Source organism: Ornithorhynchus anatinus, chromosome 2 (assembly GCF_004115215.2).
Source record: "Ornithorhynchus anatinus isolate Pmale09 chromosome 2, mOrnAna1.pri.v4, whole genome shotgun sequence".
Lineage (NCBI taxonomy): Eukaryota > Metazoa > Chordata > Mammalia > Monotremata > Ornithorhynchidae > Ornithorhynchus > Ornithorhynchus anatinus.
In genome coordinates this window covers 97,451,644-97,477,312 of record NC_041729.1, presented here as the reverse complement: position 1 = coordinate 97,477,312, position 25,669 = coordinate 97,451,644, and the positions used below count along the sequence as shown (strand labels likewise).

General features: G+C 47.2%; 1 protein-coding gene across 3 annotated transcripts in view; it reads right to left on the bottom strand.

Annotated features, from left to right (window-relative positions):
* The window catches only part of ECHDC1 (ethylmalonyl-CoA decarboxylase 1), a 75,091-nt gene that overhangs the window by 16,117 nt on the left and 33,305 nt on the right, over positions 1 to 25,669 (bottom strand). For all 3 annotated transcript variants that reach the window (XM_029058250.2, XM_029058249.2, XM_029058248.2), the window contains 2 exons: positions 20,069 to 20,121; positions 16,953 to 17,033 (listed from right to left, as the gene is read on the bottom strand). In XM_029058250.2, coding sequence (XP_028914083.1) covers positions 16,953 to 17,033; positions 20,069 to 20,121 — 134 coding nt within the window. The remainder of the gene's footprint in view (positions 1 to 16,952; positions 17,034 to 20,068; positions 20,122 to 25,669) is intronic.

The window sequence follows — 25,669 nt, the reverse complement described above, 5'->3', positions numbered from 1 at the left end:
CGTAGAAGGGCATGGGAGATGAGGAAAAGTGGGGCTTAGTTTGGGAAGGCTTCTTGGAGATGTGTCTTCAATAAGGCTTTGAAGGGGAGGAGGGTAATTGTCTGGTGGATTCGAGGAGGAAGGGTATTTCAGGCCAGAGGCAGGATGTGGGTCATGGGTCGGCGGCGAGACAGGCGAGATCGAGGCCCGGTGAGAGTCACGGATGATGTGAGTTAAAAAAAATATGTATGCTCACCCCAAAAAGGGAACTGGGGAAAAAAGTCATGCTTTAGTTTAAATCCAGATAAAAATTCAGACAAAAAGCACCAACAACCATAAGCTCTGATCCTCGCAATCCCAAACGGGAAGTGTTCTAAATCACTTCAGCGAGCAAGTACCTCAGATTTCTTGGGCCTGATGCCAGCCTGAAAAGCCACGCTCTAATGCAAGCTTATAGTGACGGATGCCATAGTTAAATTCTAGCCTTTTAGCCGACACTTGCTATGCTATTTATGGAAACCGTTAAGAACGTGGAAAAACATGCCGAAAATAAAAGTCGCAACCGCGGAATTAAAGTTTACAAAGTTAGCTTTAAATAATTGATTGTGAAAAAGAGAAAGAGAAGAAAAAGACGAGCTCGGGACTGAGCTCCGTTCCCCTGGGAGCGGGAGCTCCTTGGGACACAGTTCCTTCCCCTGGGGAACGGCTTCCCGCCCGCCGCCCGCTCTCTTACCGAAGTCGCCGTAGCTCTGACTGAAGCCCCACGAGGCAGCCCATCTGCCGCGCCCCAGCCCAGCCCTTCGAGGAAGTTAGGTCAAGGTAGATGGACAGATAGGGCAAAGGCCGCCAAACTGCCTGGGAATCCACGCCTCTCACCATATCCTGGCAACACCCTCAGATCACCATCATCCAAAGTTTCAATGGACCAGGTACACAGCATACTACACGGGAGAACTTGGAAGAGTACGATACCGGTGAGAGATTGGGCCCCTGCCCTCGAGCAGTGCTCACCAGTCTAATGAGGGAGGCGGGCGGACATAACTTAATTGCAAATAATCGTATTTACTGAGTGCTTACTAAGTGTTTGGGAGAGTACAATCTAACAATAAACACACATTCCCTGCCAACAACGAGCAATAAAAGATGAGTAGATAAATAAGTAAAAAAAAAAAAAAGAAAGTATTGTAAATAAATGGATACAAAGGGGCTAAGGATTACTGTATGAACACGCACTGAGGTAGATACAAGTCAATCAGGTAAAGTAGCCGTGGGGTTGACACGACCTGAGGTGAGGGAAGTTAATTGGAGAAAACAGTCAAAATGACCTGGTTCTAATCCCGGATCCGCCATCTGTCTCCTGAGTGGCCTTGGGCAAGTCATTCAACTTGTCTGTGCCTTATCTGTACAATAGGGATTAAGGTGGTGAGCCCCATGTGAGACATAAACTTTGTGCAACCTGACTAGCTGATATTTACCCCAGCATTTAGTACGGTGTCTGGCACCTTGTAAGCATTTACTAAACACCATTAAAAACAAAAAAAATGCAGGTGAGTTTCCGGTGGATTTGAAGGGAGCGGTGTTCCTTTGCAATGGCCAAGCATTTAGAATTCACGGTAAGAATAATAACCGCACAACATTTTCATCAACCGGCAAAACTTGCATTTTCTTCATTTTCATGCTACTGTGACTATTCCAAAGATGGGAACGATACACACGAGAACCAAATGGATGGTTATCACAGATCCTTCACATCCCGGCCTCTCCTTCTGCTTCTTCGGTATTGCCAGAGAAGGGTGGGCAGATTGTCTCTTAACTGGATGCTAAACCGTTGGAGGTGCCAGTTTTCAATTCACACGGATAATCTGCTTCGATGCTTAGATGGGATTTCATCCAATTTTCTTTTTGTTTTTTACTCAGACTCATTTTCTTCTTTGAATACTTCGCACTGTCAACTATCATTCAGCACGATCCGATCTAATTAGGAGTCGTGGACTCGACATTACACTCAGCCTGGTTCTGCGGTATTTCAGCCAATAAGGCAATACTAAATGAGGCTTCTGGGGCATGATACTAGACACCTTTCTGCCTTATTAGTGTGGCTCCCATGGTCCGGAGCACTTAACGTTGCATATCATAAAGAGAATTTGGTCTAAGCTTTGCTCGGCAAGTCCTTCGAGCCCCGAAACATGGTTGTCCTCTAGACTGTGAACTCCTTTAGGGCAGGGGATGTGTCTACCAACTATCTTATATAGTACTCTCCCAAGCGCTTAGTATAGTGCACACACACAGTAAGCACACTCAATAAATACAGCCGATTAATTCTCTGAGGTGCGGAACGTTAAACTCTCTGAAGAGGTATAAAGAAGATATCTGTCCCTTGAGCTACAGGCAAACAGCTTTCTTGTGTTCGGCTTTCTGCAGTGGCGATACATTTTTAGAACATAATTAGGGTAATCTGTCATGGAAGATACAAGATAAATGACAAGATGCTTGCAAGACATAAAAAAATCCTACAGATCAAAATTAAGTGGTATTGTTTTTGTAGAAACAGTAACATAGCTCAGCTTCGACGTTCTCAAACAGGGTGAAGATCACTAAAGGGCTAAGGGCTCATCCGTAATCACCATCAACCAAAGTGAGCATCCATTGACTGTTTGGGAGTCCCTTCAATTGGTAGCGTCTTCAAATTAATTGTATTTATTGAGTGCTTACTTTGGGCAGAGCACTCTACTAAGCACTTAGCGACCTGGCAACCCACTTTCACAAAAGTTTCGGGGCTAGGGAACTGAGTGGCAAGCTTTCTTCCCCACTTTCCCTTGTTCTTAAATCAGTTCACAGCATTTTGCTGAGCACTTACTCTGGACAGCGTGCTGTATTAAGTGCTTGGGAGAGAAGAGTAGTGGTCAAAGACCCGGCCCCAACTCTCGAAGAAGCTACAATCTGATGGAGAGGCTTATAGTCTTTTCTAGCGCCCCACCCATTCTGTAGCCAAGAAGGTGGATTAGCCGCCTCAGTAACGGAAGTCTGGAAAAGCACAAGTGAAAAGTGACTCTTCTGATCCACTTCGGGGGCTGACTTCAAAGCGGGTTTAAGGATCTCTTTTGGATAGGCCTTTATGGAGGGCTGAGCAGGAGATTTGAAATGGACGTATAAGAGCTCTGCACATAGTAAGCGCTCAATAGATACTATTGAATAAATGAATGAATGAATGAATGAAAGAACTCTTTCTGATTGATCAGTTTTATGTATAGAGAAATGTGAGAGTAATATAAATGCTATCTGAATTGCTAGACAGTACTATAACTGGATTCCGTGTAAAAGTGACGGCATTTCTTAGATGACACCTACTTGCTTTTACCCTCTCTATTAAATGGCATTCTAAACCCACCCCACCTTTTTTAAACAGCACCCATCAAGTGGTACTTGGTCCTCAATATATGGAATCTCTCCAGTGGTAGGGAGGAACAGCTAATGGGAGAACTAAAACAATACTTATAAGGACATAACAGTTAACTTTCAAACTCCTTTAAAAGAGAGAATGCAATGAGATTTCCTTAAAGGACTTAGGCTAAGAACCTGCTGGTGTTCGAAGAAAGACCACTGCTGGTTCTAATAGCACTACTTGGAAAGAATTCCTTAAAGCATTAAAAGAAAAAAAAATAATGGATTATATGTATCTGCAGGAAGCACAGTGGCCTAAGAAAAACGGCACAGGCCCGGGAGTCAGAGGACCTGGGTTCTAATCCCGGGTCTTCCACTTGTCTGCTGTGTGATGTTGGGCAAGTCGCTTCACTTCTCTGGGTTTCGGTTATCTCTAAAATGGGGATTAAGATGGTGGGCCCATGTGGGTACTGTCACATAATAAGCACTTAACAAGTACCGTGGGAAAAAAAAAACCAGTGTCACTTAGCATCACTACAGATGCTATTCTGTATTCCATAAGCGATGGGAGCAGTGTTAGTCTAGTGGAAACAGCATGGGTCTGGGAGTCAGAGGACCTGAATTCTAATCCTAGCTCTGCCACTTGCCCACTGAGTAACCTTGGGAAAGTCTCTTCCCAAAATTCCTCAGGTTCCTCAGATGCAAAATGGGAATTCACGTGGCACAGTGGAAAGAGCACGGGCTTGGGAGTCAGAGGTCATGAGTTCGAATCCCAGCTCTGCCACTTGTCAGCTGTGTGGCTGTGGGCAAGTCACTTCACTTCTCCGTGCCTCAGTGACCTCATCTGTCAAATGGGGATTAACTGTGAGCCTCACGTGGGACAACCTGATGACCCCGTATCTCCCCCAGCGCTTAGAACAGTGCTCTGCACCTAGTAAGCGCTTAACAAATACCAACATTATTAATTCAACACCTTTTGTCCCCCCATTCAGACCGTGAGCCCCATGTGGGACAGTTAACCCGGTTATCCTGTATCTAACCCAGCACTTCAGCATATAGTAAGTGTTTAACAAATACCACAATCATAATTAATTACACTTCAATGAAGGCAAAATGATTCAAAGTCAAAGATGTTCCATTTTCTCTCACGTACACACACCCAGTAGTTAACAGCGATTCACAAACTCCACATAATCTTGAGTGTGAGATTGCCTCAACAGAGTGTTTATAGGCAAGGCTGTCAGGTTTGAAGCCACATCTAAAACTGAGACAAAGTTACCATGGTGACCAGTGTCATCATCTCTTAGGAAAGGACTGGGTTACATTAGCCTGGTGAGGACAACGTTGAAAAAGATTCAGATAACTTAATATTCTCCATTGGGAATGTATTAGTTCCTGGAGACATAAGGTACTCTGTAGTCAATGAAAATTAATGGGACCTAAATTTGAAAATCCCAGAGGTGGAAAGCCAAATCCTCATTCTATATTTACCTTACCCCGCAGGTACCCAACATGAAGGATCTGGTGCTCCGTAATCCAATTCCAACCTATACCCAAGTTCAGGTTCTGACTGGGTTGGCTGCTTGAACTAATACCCTCTGTATGGCTTCTAAATGCCCTCCATCGCTAGCTCCAGGGGTCAAATGTTGATCGCCAGACCCCCTTTCTGCAGTTCCCGAGAGTTCACCTTCTCTGCCTTAACCGGGATCTCGACTGAACCGTATCACATCACACGCTTACCCTCAGCAGCTCCGCAGAGTCACAACCAATGTCGTTCGAATGAATGCTGCCACCCTGGCTCTACGCTAAAATGGCATAGTTCAAGAGGATTGGTATTATTATTACGGTATTCGTTAAGTGCTCGCTACGTATCCAACAACACTGCTCTAAGCGCTGCGGTAGATACAGGTTAATTAGGTCGGACACAGGCCCCGGTCCCACATGGGGTTCGCAGTCAAAGCACGAGGGGGAGCGGGCACTGAATCCCCATTTTAGAGGTGTGGCGACTGAGGCACAGAAAAATGAAATGACTTGCCCAGGGTCACACAACCGAGAAGCAGCACATCTAGGTTTGGAATCCAGGTCCTCTGACTCTCAGGCTTACGCGCTTCCCATTAGGCCACGCTGCTCTCAGTAAGAGGAGGAAATGAAAAGACTATCAATACTATGAGAAAGCACCAGGGGCTTCTACCGGAAAACCTCTTCATGTGTTAGCATTCTGGTAACTTAGGACAGGACGATACCAGCAAGGGAGAGAGAGGGGACATTTAGGGCAAGGAAATAAACGGATGGAGACAAATTGGCACTTTCTGAAAAATACTTCGCCTGGGAGGATGCTGTCAAAAATATCCGAGTGCCTTCTGGCACGCCCTATCTTGCTAAGCCCAACGGGGGGGGGGGGGGGGGGGTTTAATAAAGTTTTGAGACAACGCAGAACCTTTCTTTCTTCAAGAGACGGCAATGTCTAAGAGTAATATCTTTGATAAATACTTCCAACTGGGTGCTTAAACCTCAGTTTGTATCAAATTACTACGACGCTTCTGAATTTGGGAACAATTTCATTATCTCTTTAAAATGCGGCCAGGAAGCCGAATGCAAAAGCAAGTGTTGGCTCCTGCCCTATAAAGAGCTGGACAACCCTCAACTCTACGGTTCCTACTAAGAGCTGGGTTAATGGCTTTCAAAATGTACTGAGAACTCAAGCTTGTCGTCTCCAAATTTAAAAACATCGGCAAAGAAAGATTTTACTGAGGTGGAAACTGGTGGGTTGCTCTTGAGTGATTTAATAGCCTAGGAAGAACCGGGAGGAAGTAAACCCTAAGCTGATAAAGCACTGGAAATACTGGAACCTGAAATGTAACTCTCCATACTTCCGGATGAAATTTACACCTCTCGGGAAATGAGAAGCGGCATGGTGCAGTGGACAGAGCACAGGCCTGGGAGTCAGAAGGTCATGAGTTCTAATCCTGGCTCTGACACATGTCTGTCGTGTGACCTTGGGCAAGTCACTTCACTTCTCAGTCACCTCATCTGTAAAATAGGGATTGAGTCCGTGAGCCCCACATCAGACGGGGACTATGTCTAACTTGCTTTGTTTAGTACAGTGCCTGGCACAGTGTAAGCGCTTAACAAATACCATCACTACGAATTAAGAAGACACTCGGGAGGGTGGGGGGAAACCGTTGCACAGAGGTATAACTTCTTACAGGTTTTTGTTTTTTGAGTTAAGGAATTAATCATGGCCAAAGACCCCACCATTCATTCATTCGATCGTATTTATTAAGCTCTTACTGAGTGTTTATTGAGCGCCTATTCTGTGCAGAGTACTGAACTAAGCGCTTAGAAAGTACAGTTTAAGCATCCTTTATACCCAGAATACGTCCTAACATTCCAATTGCAGCAACCCTAGCAAAGCCCCTGCTTTCGTGTTCTAGTGGCTCAGTGGAAAGAGCCCGGGCTTGGGAGTCAGAGATCATGGGTTCGATTCCCGGATCTGCCACTTGTCAGCTGTGTGACTGTGGGCATGTCACTTAACTTCTCTGTGCCTCAGTTCCCTCATCTGTAAAATGGGGATTAAGACTGTGAGCCTCATGTGGGACAACCTGATTACCCTCGATCACTCCCAGCGCTTAGAACAGTGCTCTGCACATAATAAGCACTTAAACACCAACATTATTATTATCATTATTATTATTATCATTGTTAGTCAGAATCAAGTGAGTCAGGCAGCTTTTCAGCCCAGAGCTCCATTCGCTTCCAAGCGTCTGATCAACCGAGACCAACACACCACAAAATGATGGGTGCCTGGGGTCAAGTTCTTTAGTCTCTTCACATTCTGCCTTGTCAAAAGAGTTAATGTGCACAAGGTACTTCTGAGGTCAAAAAAAAAAAAAAGCACCTTATAATGCAATACTTCCCCTCTGATACGGTTTAAACCTTTAGGAAAAACACATGTGAACTGGAGAAGTGAGCAGGCTATTAATGCAGTGCCTGACACTCATTCTCCACCCAGCCCACCTTCAGGTGCATGGGACTGTATACGAAGTGATGATGAGCTTGATTTGGGTGTGCTTGCAGCACCTCTGACAAATGCAAACACACAGAACTGAGGTGATTGACCTGGCAAGATAGGGGAACTAAATTCAGTAGCAACATAGAAAAAAAAAAAATACCACAGAAAATCAATACCAATAAAGGCCTGAGTTTTTTTCAAGCGGCATTTTTTACGTGCTTACTATGTGCCAGGCACTGTTCTAAGTGCTGGGGTAGATTCAAAGTAATCAGGTTGGACACACTCACAGTCTTAATTCCCATTTTGCAGATGAGGTAACAGACACAGAGAAGTGAAGTCACTTGCCCAAGGTCACACCGCAGACAAGTGGTGGAGCAGGAATTAGAATTTAGGTCTTTCTGGCTCCCAGGCCCCTGCTCCATCCACTAGGCCATGCTGCTTCTCATAGCCCTGATTATCTTGATATACTGAATTATTCATCGAGAACGAAAAGGAAATCGGAAGATTCATTCATTCAATAAGTATTTGAGCGCTTACTATGTGCAGAGCACTGTACTAACCGCTTGGAATGTACAAATCGGCAACAGATACAGTCCCTGCCCACTGGGGGGCTTACGGTCTAATCGGGGGAGACACACAAAAACAATAGCAATAAAGAGAATCAAGGGGATGAACATCTCATTAAAACAATAGCAATAGATAGAATCAAGGTGATGGACATCTCATTAATAAAATAAATAGGGTAATGAAAATATATACAGTTGAGCGAACACAGTGCTGAGGGGAGGGGAAGGGAGAGGGGGAGGAGCAGAGGGAAAGGGGGGAGAAGAGGGCTTAGCTGAGGGGAGGTGAAGGGGGGTAGAAGGAGAGCAGAGGGAGCAGAGGGAAAAGGGGAAGCTCAGTCCGGGAAGGCCTCTTGGAGGAGGTGAGCTCTATCTAACCCCTCTTAAAAACACTGGTGTATATTTGAGCTCACCGTACTGAAAAGCAACTCATGCTTTAACTCACCCATTACAGTAGAGAAATGCAGGGTGAACCACAGGCAGGCGAACATGATTGATAATGGGGCACCAACCCAGGCCCTGTGCCGAGCGGGACCCTGCCCAGGATCCCAACCCCAACCCCAACCCCAGCACGGAGACGGTGTCGGCTCCAGCCCGAATTTGCGAGCGGGGAAAGCCCTCGGTCTCGGTCCCACGTTCCTGCGGGGAAAGCGGCAAGACCACCGAGCAGGGTGGGGAGGGAGTGGGACCGTGGAGGTCCACGCCCGGGAGTAGCCATCACTTATGGACAGATCTGTCGTTTCTCTAGTTATATTAATGTCTGTCTCTTCCTCTAGACTCTAAACTCGTTGTGGGTAGAGAATATGTCTTTTATATTGTTATATTGGACTCTCCTGAGAACTTAGGACAGCGCTCTGCACCCAGTAAGCGCTCAATAAATACGACTGAATGAAGGAAAGATACAAGTTAATCCGGTTGGAAACAGTCCCTGTCCCACATGGGACTCACAGTCTAAGTAGGAGGGTGGACAGGTATTGAATCGCCATTTGACAGGTAGGGAAACTGAAGCACAGAGATGTGAGGGGACTTGCCCAAAGTTACACAGCAAGCAACTGGCAGAGCCGGGATTAGAACCCAGGTCCTCTGACTCCCACCCCCCACGCTCCTTCATCTCATCACGATATTGCAACACCGTGCTAGGGAGCGTAGCCCCACAACAACGTCCTCCCCAGCTCCCGCTAGGCCTCCTGATGGCCTCTGGACACCAATCAATCAATCGATCAATGGTGCTTACTGAGTGCTTACCGTGTGCAGAGCACTGTACTTGGTGCTTGGGAGAGTACGATACAATATAATTAGCAGGCATGTTCCCTGCCCGTAACGAGTTTATAGTCTAGAAGGGTGATACAAGACGTCTAGCTTTATCTCCCTATTTTACAGAATGAAAAACTGACACACAGCTCATGGTCCCTGAACTGAGATACCTAAATTTTATCCCTGTATCTACAAAGACAAATACCTGTTTCAATGTTTAATTGCTCTTATAATTCTTTTACCTAATCCAACTCTTTTTCAGCTCATTTCCTCTTAGAGAAGGAGAATATTTAGAGATCTGGAGAAGAACATGATAACCCTTCTTAAACTGGAAGAGTTATTTAATTCACGCTTTCTTCTCTAGCCCCCAATTCCCCAATTCCTTTAATCCTCTTTCATAGTGCTGACTTTCTTCCCTTCCAATGATTCCACTGCTCTTTTCTGGATCCACTCCAGTTTCTCCACAGCTTTTTTTTTAAAAGGTGCCGACAAAATCTGTAAACATTATTTTAGCAACATGGTCTAGTGGAAAGAGCAGGGGCGCGTGAGTCAGAGGGCCTGGGTTCTAATTCCAGCTCTGCCATTTGTCTGCTGTGTGACATTGCGCCAGTCACTTAATTTCTCTGGGCCTCAGTTGCCACATCTGTAAAATGGGGATTAAATCATATTCTCTTCCACTTAGACTGCCAGTCTTATGTTGGACGGGGACCGTGTCTGACATGATTATGTTGTTTCCCAGAACTCAGTACAGTATTCGGCACATTGTAAGCACTTGACAGTTACTATCGCTATTATTATTATTATTATTATTAATGACAAGTCTGATGAATATAGAGCACAACGCAAGCCTTCCTTCTGTATGGGATTTGGTGGAAAGAACCCCAGGCTAGGTGTCTAGTGGATAATATATTCATGTATGTATCAATGGATAATGCATCCTTGTATGTTTCTACTGGATAATCTATGCGGTCTGTGACGACGTACTTGGTTGACTTTGCAGTGATATATCCTGCTGCATTTATGAGCGTCGCTGTACGCGTTTCCAGCAGATCAGTGTGTATCACATTATCAGGAGCAAGAGAGTCTGTCTCAATGACACCGACACCCAAGGACAAATACGATCTCATTTTCGGCGGCACCGTCTCTGAACCGAAGGACAGCTCGACTCTCCTTCCGGGAACCTCTGCTATTTGTCTTTTTCCGACTGCCTGTTTGAATCGGTAACCAAGTGATGTCTCCTACTTCCCCTGCTATCACTCGCTGCAGTTCCACAGAGAAGGAACCATTCACAGTTGAGACAGGCTGTTCTAAGCCCTGGATGGCACAAAAGCTTTCTGTTTGAGATCAAACTCCGCTTTTCCTACCAGAACAAAGAGGAGCCACACGATATAAGGGACCCATGATTTCTCAAGCAAAGGGAAAGCTGAAGTCCAACTATGCAAATTTGCCTCGTTTGAATCTCTTCTGTCACCAAATCTCATCTCAGGTCAGTGGTAGCCAATGTGATTTCTTTGCCCCACACTGGCCCTGGTACCCAAGCTTTCTGGCAGCCCAGGGGCAAGACTGGGCAACTAGTCAACCCAGTAGCCCCGCTCAGGATCGCACCTGGAGAGTTTCCAGTACTCCGCCAGCCTCGGCTACGGGACGGAGAGTCGAGCAGAGGCGTTTGGACGGTGGCTTGCGAGCGGAAGGGAATCTGCTACAAGTCGAAACTCCCCCGTGCTGGGCAGCGGCAGCAGCACGGGAGATAGCCGAGGGCGGAGACTCAGGTTTACTGTGCGGAAGGAGACAGTGGTAAACCAACTTCCATAACTGGACCAAGAAAACTCTATGGATCCACTACCGGAATGACTGTGGATGGAGATGGGGGCGTTCTGGAAGAGATGTGTCAGCGGAGTCGCTTTGGGTCGGAGACGACTCGACGGCATAAGACAAATAAAGGCGAGGACGTGTGTGGTCTAGCTGTGAACCTAGGGGCGTTCCAGTGCACGTTGTCAGATAGGCGCGTGAACACCCTGGGTTACTGAAGGCAAGGGAGTCATCCAAGATCAGCCCCAGCTGGTCATCCCACTTCCCCGAGCGTTTGGACAGAAGGTGGCAAGGGGGAAGGGTGCCAACACACTGCTCTTCGGGCCTTCACGATTTCAGACAGAAGCTCGGGGAAACAGATGCCGCTTATTCCATAAGAAAAGCAAAAAAAAAAAAAAAATCGAGAGCCACCTGCTAATGACAGTTACTCAATTAAGCAAATCTTGTGTCATTAGGAGAGGTCTGAAAGTATTAAAATTGCACCCACCAATCTAAGGGTTCATGTGGCATATTCTGTTCTCTGAATCTCAGTGAAAAATTTCTCAAATAGGGTTATCTGTGGCAGAAAAGTACACGGAGCCCATTTTATACTCCTAGTGTGTACCGCTTCATTTTTTTGTGAAATATCCCATACTTTGCTTTTGACTCTCTTTTACTGGTGTCAGTTTTTACATGGGGTAGGTTATCTGGGATAAGTGGGGGGATACTAAACCCGGCAGATATAGATTTTTCCTTTTATGACTTTAACCCAAATTATTTTGCTTTTCTGCTTCAGCTAATCTGGAGAACAGGGGATCAAACTCATCACACAAGAAGAGTGTAAATATTAGCGTTGTACCTGCCACATTAGAAAAGTCTCTACCGGCTCTAAGACTAATGCTAACAGTGGGGTTTCCATTCAGTTTTTAGACACTTGAGAGTTGCCCGAGAAAAACTGTTTGCAATTCTTTTCTAGTATTCGAACTAAATTACCCTTTGTAATTGGATGGAGTGCAATCAAATCAATCAGTGGTATTTACTGAGCATTTACTGCGTGCAGAGCATGAACTAAGCACCGGGGAGATACAACAGAACAGAGGTGGCAGGCACGTTCCCTGCCCACCACAAGCTTTCAGACTACAGGGGACGAAGACGTTAAGATCAGTTACAGATCTGTACCTATGTTCTGTGGGGCTGAGGGTGGGATGAATATCAAGTATATCAAGAGGGCAAAAATCCAAGTGCATAGGCTATGCAGAAGGAAGAGGGAATGTGGGAATTTAAGGCATACTCTGGGATGGAGGCTTCAAGGCTTTCCATCACCTTACCCCTTCCTACCTCTCCTCCCTTCTCTCTTTCCACCGCCCACCCCGCACGCTCCGCTCCTCCGCCGCCCACCTCCTCGCCGTCCCTCGGTCTCGCCCACCCCGCCGTCGACCCCCGGGCCACGTCCTCCCGCGGTCCCGGAACGCCCTCCCTCCTCACCTCCGCCAAACTGATTCTCTTCCCCTCTTCAAAACCCTACTTAAAGCTCACTTCCTCCAAGAGGCCTTCCCACAATGAGCTCCCCTTCTCTCTCTGCTCCCTCCATTCCCCCCTTCATCTCTCCGCAGCTAAACCCTCTTCTTTCCCCCTTCCCCTCTGCTCCTCCCCCTCTCCCATCCCATCCCTCAGCACCGTACTCGTCCGCTCAACTGTATATATCTTCATCACCCTATTTATTTTGTTAATGAGATGTACATCACCTTGATTCTATTTGCTATTGTTTTAACGAGATGTTCTTCGATTCTATTACCATTGTTCTCGTCTGTCCGTCTCCCCCGATTAGACTGTAAGCCCGTCAAAGGGCAGGGACTGTCTCTATCTGTTACCGTTTTGTACATTCCAAGCGCTTAGTACAGTGCTCTGCACATAGTAAGCGCTCAATAAATACTATTGAATGAATGAATGAATGATGTCTCGGAGATGTGAATCTAATAAGGCTTTGAAGGTGGGAAAATGATGGTCTCTCATATATGAAGGGGAACTGTGTACATGGGCAATGGTTCAGCAGCAAGATAGATGAGACGATGCTCAGTGAGTAGGGTGGTAGAGAAGCAGCGTGGCTCAGTGGAAAGAGCCCGGCTTGGGAGTCGGAGGTCATGGGTTCGAATCCCGGTTCTGCCACTCGACAGCTGTGTGACTGTGGGCAAATCCCGGCTCTGCCACTTGTCAGCTGTGTGACCGTAGGCAAGTCACTTCACTTCTCCGTACCTCAGTGATTTCATCTGTAAAATGAGGATTAACTGTGAGCCTCACATGGGACAACCTGATTGCCCTGTATCTTCCCCAGCGCTTAGAACAGTGCTCTGCACATAGCAAGCGCTTAACAAATACCAACATTATTATTATTATTAGAGGAGCGCTGTGTGTAGCTTGGGTTGTATGTAGTAGGAAATCAACGAGGCGAGATGGGAGGGAGGGAGCGGATTGAGTGCTTTAAAGCTGATGTTAGGGAGTTGCCTCTAGACAGTAAGCTCATTATGGCCAAGGAACGTTTCTGCAAATTCTGCTGAACTGTACTTTCCCTAGTATTCATTCATCCGCTCAACTGTATTTATTGAGCACTTACTGTGTGCAGAGCCCTGTCCTAAGCACTTGGGAGAGTACAGTATAACAATAAACAGACACGTTCTCTGCCCACATTGAGCTTACACTTTAGAGGGAGAGATAGACATTAATAGAAATAAATGAGAGAGGTACGTAAGTGCTCAATAAATATCACCGATCGCTTGATTTCTGTTTGTTGTGGGGGTGGATGGACAAGCACTTTCTAGTTCTTGAGCAGTGGGGAGATGTGGAGTGAACATCTTTTTAGAAAAATGATAGGGGCGGCAAAATGTTGGTATTTGTTAAGCGCTTACTATAGTGCAGAGCACTGTTCTAAGAGCTGGGGTAGATACAGGGCCATCGGGTTGTCCCACGTGAGGCTCACAGTTAATCCCCATTTTCCAGATGAGGTAACTGAGGCACAGAGAAGTGAAGTGACTTGCCCACAGTCACACAGCTGACGAGTGGCAGAGCCGGGAGTCGAACCCGTGACCTCTGACTCCGAAGCCCAGGCTCTTTCCACTGAGCCACGCTGCTTCCCCTAGCGAAATAGGGACTATTTCATAGTGAAATAAGGCACAGATAAGGACTAGAGCGGGGAGAGTCAAGAGGCAGAGTCAAGAGGCAGAGAGACCGGTGAAGAGGCTGACGTCGTCGTCACGGCAAGATGTAATAAGTGCTTAGATCAGTGTGGTAGCCCTGCTTCAAAAAGCCTTACTGAAGGCCCATCTCCTCCAAGAGGCCTTCCCAGACTAAGCCCCGCTTTTCCTATCTCCCACTCCCTTCTGTGTCACCCCGACTTGCTGCCCTTGCTCTTCCCCCATCTCCCAGCCCCACAGCGCTTATGTACATATCTATAATTTCATTTATCCTTTTGTTCTTCCCCGCTCCCGGCCCCAAAGTGCTTACGGGCACATCTGTGATTTTATTTATTTGTATTGATATCTATCTTCCCCACTCTATTATTATGGTATTTGTTTAGCGCTTATCATGTACCGGGTACTGTACTAAGTGCCGGGGTGGATCCGAGCAAATGGGCTTAGACACGGTCCCTGTCCCGCGTGGGGCTCAGAGTCTCAATCCCCATTTCACAGACAAGGTAACTGAGGCCCAGAGAAGTGAAGTGACCTAGACTGTGAACTCACTGTGGGCAGGGAATGTCACTGTGCCCAAGCATTTAGTACAGGGTTCTGCACACAGTAAGCGCTCAATCAATACGAACTGAATGAGTGAATGAGAGGACAGGGCAGATTTTAGCAATGTCGTGAGGGAAGAACCAACATCTCACCTCACTTGAGTAACCTTGAAGCCTCACTAAAAAGATTCTCTGAATCCTGAGATGCACGGGGAAGCATCTAAATGCTTTAAGGACAAAGATATTGTCTTCCACCTCTCCGTCGGTCTCCCAAGCACTTGGTGGTACGGTGCTCTTCCAACGGTACGTGCTCTCTCTAAATACTACCGTTCGACCGGTAGTATCATTTTGGGGATGCTGCCGTAGAGAATTTAGGAGGAAGGAGCCGTGCTACATTCTAGGCAGGAGACTATTTAGAGAAGCAGCGTGGCTCAGTGGAAAGAGCCCGGGCTTGGGAGTCCGAGGTCGTGGGTTCGGATCCCGGCTCCGCCACTTGTCAGTTGTATGACTGTGGGCAAGTCACTTCACTTCTCTGGGCCTCAGTTCCCTCATCTGTAAAATGGGGGTGAAGACTGTGAGCCTCACGTGGGACAACCTGATTACCCTGTATCTCCCCCAGTGCTTAGAACATTGCTCTGCACACAGTAAGCCCTTAACAAATACCAACTATTTGCTCTTAAGGTGACACCTTAGCAGCGTGGCTGAGAAGCAGCGTGACTCAGTGGAAAGAGCACGGGCTTTGGAGTCAGGGGTCATGAGTTCGAATCCCAGCTCTGCCACTTGTCGGCTGTGTGACTGTGGGCGAGTCATTTAACTTCTCTGTGCCTCAGTTCCCTCATCTGTAAAATGGGGATTAAGACTGTGAGCCCCACGTGGGACAACCTGATTCCCCTGTGTCTACCCCAGCGCTTAGAACAGTGCTCTGCACATAGTAAGCGCTTAACAAATACCAACATTATTATTATTATTATTAGGATGGTCCCCGCAAGGCAGGCCAGGGAGGGCCCCTCCCAAGTCCTACCCACAACCTTCCTAGCTGTGAAGAGCGGCATTCCTGACTGCTAGGAGAGTTGAGTGCCAGCCGGTTCCCCGCAAGTGGGTGTCGGCAACCTTTCCCGGAAGCTACCAGTCATATATGCGGTCTCTCGCCCAGAAAACGGTGGTGTCTAGGGGCTAGAGCACAAGTCTAGGAGTCAGAATAACTTGGGTTCTCATATCCCGGCTCTGCCACTTGTCAGCTGTGAGACTGTGGGCGAGTCACTTAACTTCTCTGGGCCTCAGTTCCCTCATCTGTGAAATGGGGATTAAGACTGTGAGCCCCATGTGGGACAACCTGATTACCCTGTAACTACTCCAGCGCTTAGAAGAGTACTCAGCATATAGTAAGCGCTTAACAGATACCAACATTATCATCATTATCCGACTCCGCCATCTGTCTGCTGTGTGGCCTTGGGCAGGTCACTTCACTTCTCTTTGTCTCAGTTCCCTCATCTGTAAAATGGGGATTAACATCACGAGTCCCAGGGTGGGACAAGGACTTTGTCCGACCTGGTTAGTATCTACCCCAGTGCTTAGAACAGTGTCTGGCACGTAGTAAGCACTTAACGAATACCATTAAAAAAAAAAATAGTGAGTGAGGAGAGAAGTCCGGGATAACTTGGATTTCTAGGGACAAGCTACATTGTCTCTGTAGCAGAACAGGATAGCTGCAGAGAAAATTTGCCCAACTTCAAGTGTTGTTACCCTCCTTCCAATGGCTCACACAGGACACAATTCAGAGGTGCCAGGCCATCCAGTGTTCTGCTAGCAGTCCCCCTTGGACTACCACCTCGCGACACTGCTGTTCCTGGGGTTTTGCCCGAACGCTTTCTGGCTAGGGGGAAGCTTGCCATAATATGGTCCGGTTTTCCTCTGCACTCAGTATTTCTTTAAGGTTACTGGTGTTCAATCTTTTTTTTTTTGGTCTGGGTGGAAATGTTGGTAATCCCATCCTATAGCTACCCTTCCCACCATCTCGCTTCAGTACTGGAATGGCTGTGCATTTGCTCTGAATCATTTAGTCTGGGTGAACATTTCCAAAGGCTCCGACATAATCCGAGCAATTGTTAGCTTTCCAAATCCAGGACGCTCGCCAAAAGAAGAGCATTTAAGGGCAACGTGAAGTGGGCAGGTCATCCGAGATCTGGGCACGCGGCTTCGGGGCGGACCCGGCATTTCCACTGCACGAGTAACAGTGCGACTTTCATCCTACCTGAAATCACAGGCCGTGGTCAACTCGGCTCCTCCACCCATTGCTCTTCCTTGAATTAATGCGACACTTATTAAAGGCAACCTGGACATTGGAGAAAAATATCAGAGAGAGATGCTAGTACTGATTTTCGAAGAGAAGGTCTCACGTCACGGAGCCCCTGTCGTTAAAAGGGACGCAGGTCCTAAAAGAGCGCAAGATACTACCTTGAGGTATAGTGCGATCTAACAATTCAACTTCAATGTACAACTGGCAAAAAAACATAATATCCAACTGAATACATATTGTGCAATCAGAAAAAATACACTGGAATGGGGTTGAGCAGGGAGAGAGAAGGGAAATGGGGAGAAGAGAGGGGAAAGAGGCAGGGGAAAGAAGGAGGAGTGAGAGGATATGGATGAGTGGGGAGAGAAGGAAAATGGGGGGAGAGAAGGAAGAGGAAAGAGGGGAGAGAAGAAAAAGATGGGAAGGGGAGAGAGAGGGAGGGGAAAAGAGAGGGGGAGAAGAAAAAGATGGGGGGGAAAGAGAAGGGGAGGAGGGGGAAGAGAGAAGGGGAAAGGAAGGGGGAGAGGGAGGGGGAAAGAAGGGAGAAGGAGGGGAAAAGAAAGGGGGAGAGGGAAGGGGAGAGAGAGAGGAAGAGAGAGGGGAAGAGAGGAGAGAGGGGAAGAGGGGGGAGAGGGAGGGAGAAAGGAAGGGGGGGAGCGAAGAAGACGGGGAGGGAAAGAGGGAAGGGACAGAGAGGGGGGCAGGGGGTGGGGACAGAAGAAGCCAGAGAGGGACAGAAGGGACAGAGAGATCAGAAGCAACAAGAGGAAGCATCAAATTATGGGCTTGATGATGATGTTGGTACTGGTTAAGCACCTACTCTGTGCCAAGCACTGTTCTAAGCGCTGGAGTAGGTACAAGATAATCAGGTTGTCCTACGTGGGACTTAATCCCCATTTTACAGATGAGATAACTGAGGGCCAGAGAAGTTAAGTGACTTGCCCAAAGTCACATAGTTGACAAGTGGCAGAGCCAAAACCAGAACCCCGATCTCTGACTCCCAAGCCCGGGCTTTTCCCACTAAGCCACGCTGTTTCTCTGAATCTTTATAAGATCCAATCGTATTTATTGAGTGCTTACTGTGTGCAGAGTACTGTACTACACGCTTAGGAGAGTACAATACAAAAAGAGACGTGCTCCCTGCCCACGATGAGCTCAAGCGTTTACTATGTGCCAGGTACCGCACTAAAACGTGGAGTAGATCCAAGCTAATCAGCTTGGACATAGTCCGTGTCCCATATGGGGCTCACGGTCTTAATCCCCATTTTACAGATACGGCAAAAGGCACAGAAAAGTTGAGCGACTTGCCCGAGGTCCCACTGCTGACAAGTGGTGGAGCTGGGATTAGAACCCAGGTTCTTCTGACTCTCAGGCCCGTGCTCGATCCCCTAGGCCACACTACCTCTCTGGGTTGGGCTTCAGGAATAAAATAATGCACAACACTCATTAGCCTTGTAGTACCACTGGAATTTTCCGGAATGTAACACACTTGAGAAGTTCAACAGGAGCACAAGAAACATTCCTACCCCGCAAAGGGCTTGCACTCTTAGGACAAGGAGCTTACATTCTAATCACACTTATCACGCATTCTCACCATAACGGGGAACATGTCCACTAATTCTCCTAAGCACTTACTACAGTGCTCTGCACACAGGAAGCGCTCAGTAGATCCCACCGAATGATTAACAGATTCACTTTCCACCACCTCACTTTGCTTGTCCTCTCAAAAGGAAATCCTGGAAGCAGTTTCAACTCCATATTGTTTGCGACCTGACTGCGAGGGAGGTCAGGATTTTCAAATCTCCTGCCCATAATTAAGAAGAAGAAAATGGCAAAGCCGCTCCACGGATAAATCCTTCATCACGGTCACCGCTGATATCTGGAATCAGTTGGCAGCTTTCAATTCGGGAACAGTCAGACGGCCAAGGGGGTGCAGGCGGGGAGCCTGGCGACAGCCGGGGAAGCTCCCGCCCTCCCTACTCTTCGTGGCCGAGGAAAAGCTTCTTCCCTCCACCTGTTTCCCACCTGCCAGACCTCCAGGAGGTGAGAGGGAGCAGTGTGGCCTAGTAGAAAGAGCACGGGGCTGGGACTGGGACGATCTGGGTTCTAATCCCGGCTCCGCCACTCGTCTGCTGTGTGTGTGACCTTGGACCAGTCACTTCACTTCTTTAGGCCTCAGCTTCCTCAACTATAAAATGGGGATTCACTGCCTGTTCCCCTACCTACTGTGTGCCCCACTTGGGACAAGGGACTGTGTGAAACCTGATTATCTTGTGTCTGCCCCAGTGCTTAGAACGGTGCCTGCCACACAGCAAGCGCTTGATCATGCATAATAACAGTAACGATTATGACAACAATAATAATGAAACAGTCCCTGGAAATTAAGACAGCGGGGGACGGTGGTGGTAAACTTAAACCAAAGACAGCCCTACCTGGATTGGTGAGGAGCAGGATTATGTTCCCCTAACAGTAATTCATTCGATCGTATTTATTGAGCGCTTACTATGTGTACAGCACCGTACTAAGCGCTTGGAATGTACCATTCGGCAACAGATGGAGAGAATAATCAACTGCTACTGTCACTGTTTTCACTTTTATTGAACAAGTCCGTGTTACTCGTGTGTGTCTGTCTGAGGGAGAGTGAGTCTGCGTAAACATCCACATCCTTGTATTTCTCTCCAGTGTTTAGTACAGTACCTTGTACGCTGTAAGAGTTTAACAAGTGGCTTGACTGTTTCTAGTATTTCTCAGCCCTCGTTTCCCCAACCCTGCGGCCCGGCGTGTCGCCTCTGCGCTCGGCTGCGTACCCCCCAAATACTTCGATACCGGTATCACTTATCCACATATCTTTATATTCCCCTATTTCCCTGGTCTATAATTGATTTTAACATCTGTCTGGCCCTGAAGACTGTAGGCAACTTGTAGGCAGGGATCCCGTCTATCATCTTCATTGTATTGTACTCTCCCAGGCACTTAATAAAGTGCTCTGCACACAGTGAGTACTCAATAGGTAACACGGATTGACTGGTGGATGGGCACTGGCGAATCACGCGTGAAAAAATAGGCACACTTACCTCATAAATCTGGTTAAGATGTTCTGCATGAACATGCATGTCTCGACTCCATCCTACAAACGAACATAAAAAAATAACCATGCAACTGTATCTTGCTTTCTGGATTTAACCAGGGAGAACTTGCCAGATTTGACAGAGCCGGCCTGTCCACCCAATGTCTCTTCCTCTGTCGGTTACCGGTGCCCAAATAATGAACTGTACATTTTCCTGGAGTAATTTCGTTGCCTGTTAAAGACCCATCGGCTCTAAAATTCTCAAAAGAATAATATGTAATCAGGAAAACAGCAGATCAATATTCTGCTGAAAATTCATTGACATAATTTAACACAAAGACATCACACTCTTCTGCGGGTGATCCTGGGGTGGATTCGGGATATCAATCCGTGCTGCGGATTTATAAAATAAGGAAAGCTTCACCTGGTGTAAATTCAGCCGTGGTCCACCTCTTAAATTTACCGTCCCAGAATTTCTTATACCTCAAATAAAACAGTACTGCTGGGCTTTTGTTTTGTTTCTTAAATGGTATCTGTTAAGTGCTTACTATGTGCCAGGCACTGTACTAAGCACTGGGGTAGCTACAAGATAATCAGGTTGGACACAGTCCGCATCCCACAGGGGGCTCCCAGTCTCAATCCCCATTTTACAGATCAGGTAACCGAGGCTCAGAAGTGAAGTGTCATGCCCAAGGTCACAAGACAGAGAAGTGGTGGAGCTGGGATTAGAACCCAGGTCCTTCTGACTCCCAGGCCCCTGCTCACCACAGACAAGTGGTGGAGCCGGGACTAGAACTCAGGTCCTTCTGACTCCCAAGTCCCTGCTCTATCATTCATTCATTCAATTGTATTTATTGAGCGCTTACTGTGTGCAGAGTATTGTAGCATGGCTCAGTGGAAAGAGCCAGGGCTTGGGAGTCAGAGGTCATGGGTTCGAATTCAGGCTCTGCTTCCCGTCAGCTGTGCAACTGTGGGCAAGTCACTTCACTTCTCTGTGCCTCAGTTACCTCATCTGTAAAATGGGGATTAAGACTGTGAGCCTCACGTGGGACAACCTGATCACCCTGTAAATCCCCCCCCAGCGCTCAGAACAGTGCTCTGCACATTGTAAGTGCTTAACAAATACCAACATTATTATTACTCTACTAAGCGCTTGGAAAATACAATTCAGCAACAAAGGAAGACAACACCTGATCACAACGGGCCAGGCACACTGTTTATATACACACTTATTACAGACCGACTGACGCGATCTACGTGGAGAGAAGAGAATTTCTAATTTTAGGCTACCATTACGGAATGGTATTCCATGAGCACCCTATATAGCAGTTCAGGTAGCCCATCGGGGGAATTCCAGCTCTGCGTCGGTTTTAATACTCCGCTGATCATTCTGCTTCTCCTCTCGACCGAATTAAAAATGCCTTCACTGACTAGTCCACGCTAACGGTTTGAATGCAAAGCCTAGAGTGGTCCTTCGCTCCGGAGCTTACCGTGGGCCGGCGGCAGGGCCGACGGGACGAAGGAGAGGAGGAGGGAAAAGGGCAGGGAGAGACGGACAGAAAGACGGCGAGAAGACAGAGACGGACAACCACCGGGAGGAAGAGAACTAGAAAGAGAGAGAAGGACAGGAGGTCCGGGAGACAAAAGAAGCCAGGGGCAGGGACAACGGGAACAAGGCTGCTCTCCCAGAAACATTCACCGAGGAGAGGTCCCGGGCGCGGGGCCGAAGCGAGTGGAGAAGTTGAAAAACGGCAGCCAAGCTTTTCTCGCGGCGGACCTGGCCACCCCCGCTGCGGCTGCTCGTTCCCCAGGGACTCTGCCGTGCCAGCCTGGCATACGGCCCCCTGGCAGCAGATAATTCTGGCGGGGGGAGACGGGCAGGGCAGAGGGGGCAGGAGTCGGCGACAAAGCAGGGAAGGCTACATCAACCACGTCCTGCTGCCTTCTGACCTGCGCTGAACACGCAGCGTGGCTCAGGAGGAAGAGCCCGGGCTTGGGAGTCGGAGGACGTGGGTTCTGATCCTGGCTCTGCCACCCGTCTGCTGTGTGACCTTGGCCAAGCCACTTAACTTCTCTGTGCCTCAGTTAAATCATCTGTAAAATGGGGATTGAGACCGTGAGCCCCATGTGGGACAATCTGATTACCTTGTATCTACTCCAGCGCTTAGAACACTGCTCGGCACATAGTAAGCGCTTAACAGATACTACTTATAGTTATTAAGCAGCGTGGCTCAGTGGAAAGAGCCCAGGCTTGGGAGTCAGAGGTCGTGGGTTCGAATCCCAGCTCTGCCACTTGTCAGCTGTGTGACTGTGGGCGAGTCACTTCACTTCTCTGGGCCTCAGTTACCTCATCTATAAAATGGGGATTAACTGTGAGCCTCACGTGGGACAACCTGATTACCCCGTATCTACCCCGGCGTTTAGAAAAGTGCTCTGCACATAGTAAGCGATTAACAAATACCAACATTATTATTATTATCATCCCCTCCCCCTAACTACCCCTTCCAACCACAGTTATATTTGTTTATTCTTTTTCATCATTATTATTTATTATTATAATACCGTACTCTCCCAAGCACTCAGTACATGGCTCTGCACACAGTAAGCGCTCAATGGTCAGCACTGCCTTGGCTTCCACTGATTAGTTTTTGAGGGTCCCACTAGCCATCTTTCGGGCACTGGGTGGGGTCCAAATTATGGCCCCCAAACCCACGAAATGGGAGTTGTCTGGTCAGCTCAACAAAGCATCACACCTTGCTTTTAATCCTTGGCTTTCTCCCAATTTGGAGGAAACCTATGATTTTTCCAGACTGTCAGCTCGTTGTGGGCAGGGAATGTCACTGTTTACTCTTCTACTGTACTTTCTCAAGTGCTTAGTATGGTGCTCTGCACACAGTAAGCGCTCAATAAATACGAGTGAATGAATAAATTTTTCCCTTGCTATTTTGAGGCAGAGGGAAACCATAGCTGAAGATGCCCAGATTGGGGATTGGAGGTTCTGAGAGATGGAGAAACTGTCTCGGCCGGTTTGCCTTCCTTTTTCTGAGTTTCTTCTCTAACTGTGAGTTTTCCTTCCTGCTCCGCAACTTCCTCGAAAGTGATCGAGCCAAAAAATACCTCAAGGAAAAAGTTAAAGTCCAACTCTGTTATATTGTACTCTCCCAAGCATTCAGAACAGTGCTCCGCGCACAGCAATAAAAATTGATCGATGGTTAAAGGAAAGGGAAGTTTGGGGTTCCGTATCCAAAAAAAAAAAAAATAAAAATCTACCCCACTGAACATGCCAACATCCACTGCTTAACAGTAGTAACAACAACAATAATAACTGTGGTATTTGTTAAATGCTTACTACGTGTCAGGCACTGTACTAAGTGCTGGAGTGGATACAAGTAAATTGGGTTGGACAAACTCCCTGTCCCATATGAGGCTCACGGTCTCCCCGTTTTCCAAATGAGGTAACTGAGGCACAGGGGAGTGAAGTGACTTGCCCAAGGCCATACAGTGGACAAGTAGCAGAGTTGGAATTATAACTCATGACCTTCTGAGTCCTAGGCCCATGTTCTACCCACTACACCATGCTGCTTACTCGCCCCCAACCAATTCTGGGACCAGTTCTTGTATGCGGGCTGATCTTCACTGGTCAATGCCCATTTTGTTGCTCAGGAAGAGAGAGGGTCAAGCATTCTGCCATGAGGCCTTAGACCAAGCCATCCACGTATTTCCTCTTGGAACGAGTTTAACCCAAGCTGACACACTCATAAACCAAACAGAAATCACTTGGAGCTAGCCTCTGTAATCAAAAGGGAAGGAAGGAAAATACAGACCCAGAAAAACCCTACTTCGTGCCTCGGCAATTGAAGATCTCCTTATAAAAAAGGTGAAAAATAACGGTTAAGACGTGATTGCATTTTATCAGAATTCCAAGTTTAATTCCCACTATTGAATCCATCACAGCTCAGCAAACAGATCCAGCTCGGAGAAGGCAACCAACTGCAACTTTACCAAATACGCAGATTCGTCTCCACGACTACAAAGAGCAAAGTGTTTGCTGGGGGCAAGAAAACCCCCATTCACAGGAAGACTATTTATAGCTCAAGAGCGTGTTAATCGTCTCAGAACATCGCAGCGAGGGGACGGAACAGCCTGATTTAAACTTGCAGCTGCAACTTGTAAACATCTGTGAGTCTTAGAAGTCAGAGGCCTAATTTTAAATTAGCTACCATTTCCACAGACCTACGCCTATACCCTCGGCATGGACAATTACACGACATCAGGGTAACTGAAACATCACCTGGGACCTTCCGCACCCGTCCTGCTTCTAACCTTGCTCCATTCTCACATCCGGGTATAATTCTACCACATTTGGCATTCATCCTGCCTCCAACCCCAAAGCACTTATGGACATATCTTTAAACTACCTATTATAAATTCCAATTATAAATTATTTATATTGTCTGTCTTCCCCTCTAGACTGCGAGCTCATTATGGGCAGGGGACGTGTCTGCTCATTCTGTTGTACTGAACTCTTTCAAGCGCTTAATGCGGTGCTCTGCACATAGTAAGTGCTCAATAAATGCGACTGCTTGATTGACTGATTGTGATTTTTCATTTTTCAGTGGGGTGCTACAGGCAGGTAGAGGAGGTGGTGCAAGAAAGGATGGAGAAGGAAGATCAAGGGCACCATGGTATTACTGGGTGCTTATTGTGTGCGCTTAGTACAGTGCTCTGCACCCAGTAAACACTCAATAACCACCCCTTATTGATCAACTGTCGAGCACTTTACTAAGGTGCGTGGGAAAGACAATAGTTGGAAGTAATAGCATTTCTCAAATGCTTGCTGGCTGCAGAGCGCATCCCAAATGCTGGGGAAGAGCATACCGGTGGGAATTAGACACAGATCCTGCCTGTCCCTCGAGGGGCTGACAATCCACGAAAATAGGTCGGGGGAGGACTGGAGATAGGCACACTGGATACAGTGAAATACTAAAACAGCATAAGGGATACAAAGGACAACTATGGAATACACAAAACTAAATTCCAAAGGAACTGTGGCTAGAACAACAGAATTTGTCCTTGTGATTCAGAATCCACAGTATTGGCTGTGCAACCACTAACTGTCCAGATATATGAGGGCTCAGGTTCCAGATGGTGTTCCTTGCCCACGAGGAGCTCACCGTTCTCCCTTACCAGCATTTGCCAGGTTTTCTTCTACTTACCTAGAAAATTGTTTGAGCTATGTGAATTTTGGTGGTCCCAGATTAGTTTATGATGTCAGTTGGTTCAAGCTGTTAGTGATCCTTACAGGGCCCCGATTTACTATTTTTTCATTTGAAAAATCAAGGGGATTTTTCACCTTAAAACTTTTTGAATGGATATACAAATAACATCGGAAGCCAAATGAACTTAAGTCTAATACCGTCGCGCTGACATACTACCAGAGAGACCAGGCAAAGAACCCATTTCGTGAGCATTATTATGCCCTAAACTAGACTTTCAACACGGAGTCTGTCAAGCAAGTGGCCGGAGTCCACCGAGGTCACTCAACTATCCCAAATTATTTAACTTGACAACCCTTCCTACAATCCTGAATTAAAGAACGCCAGCAGAA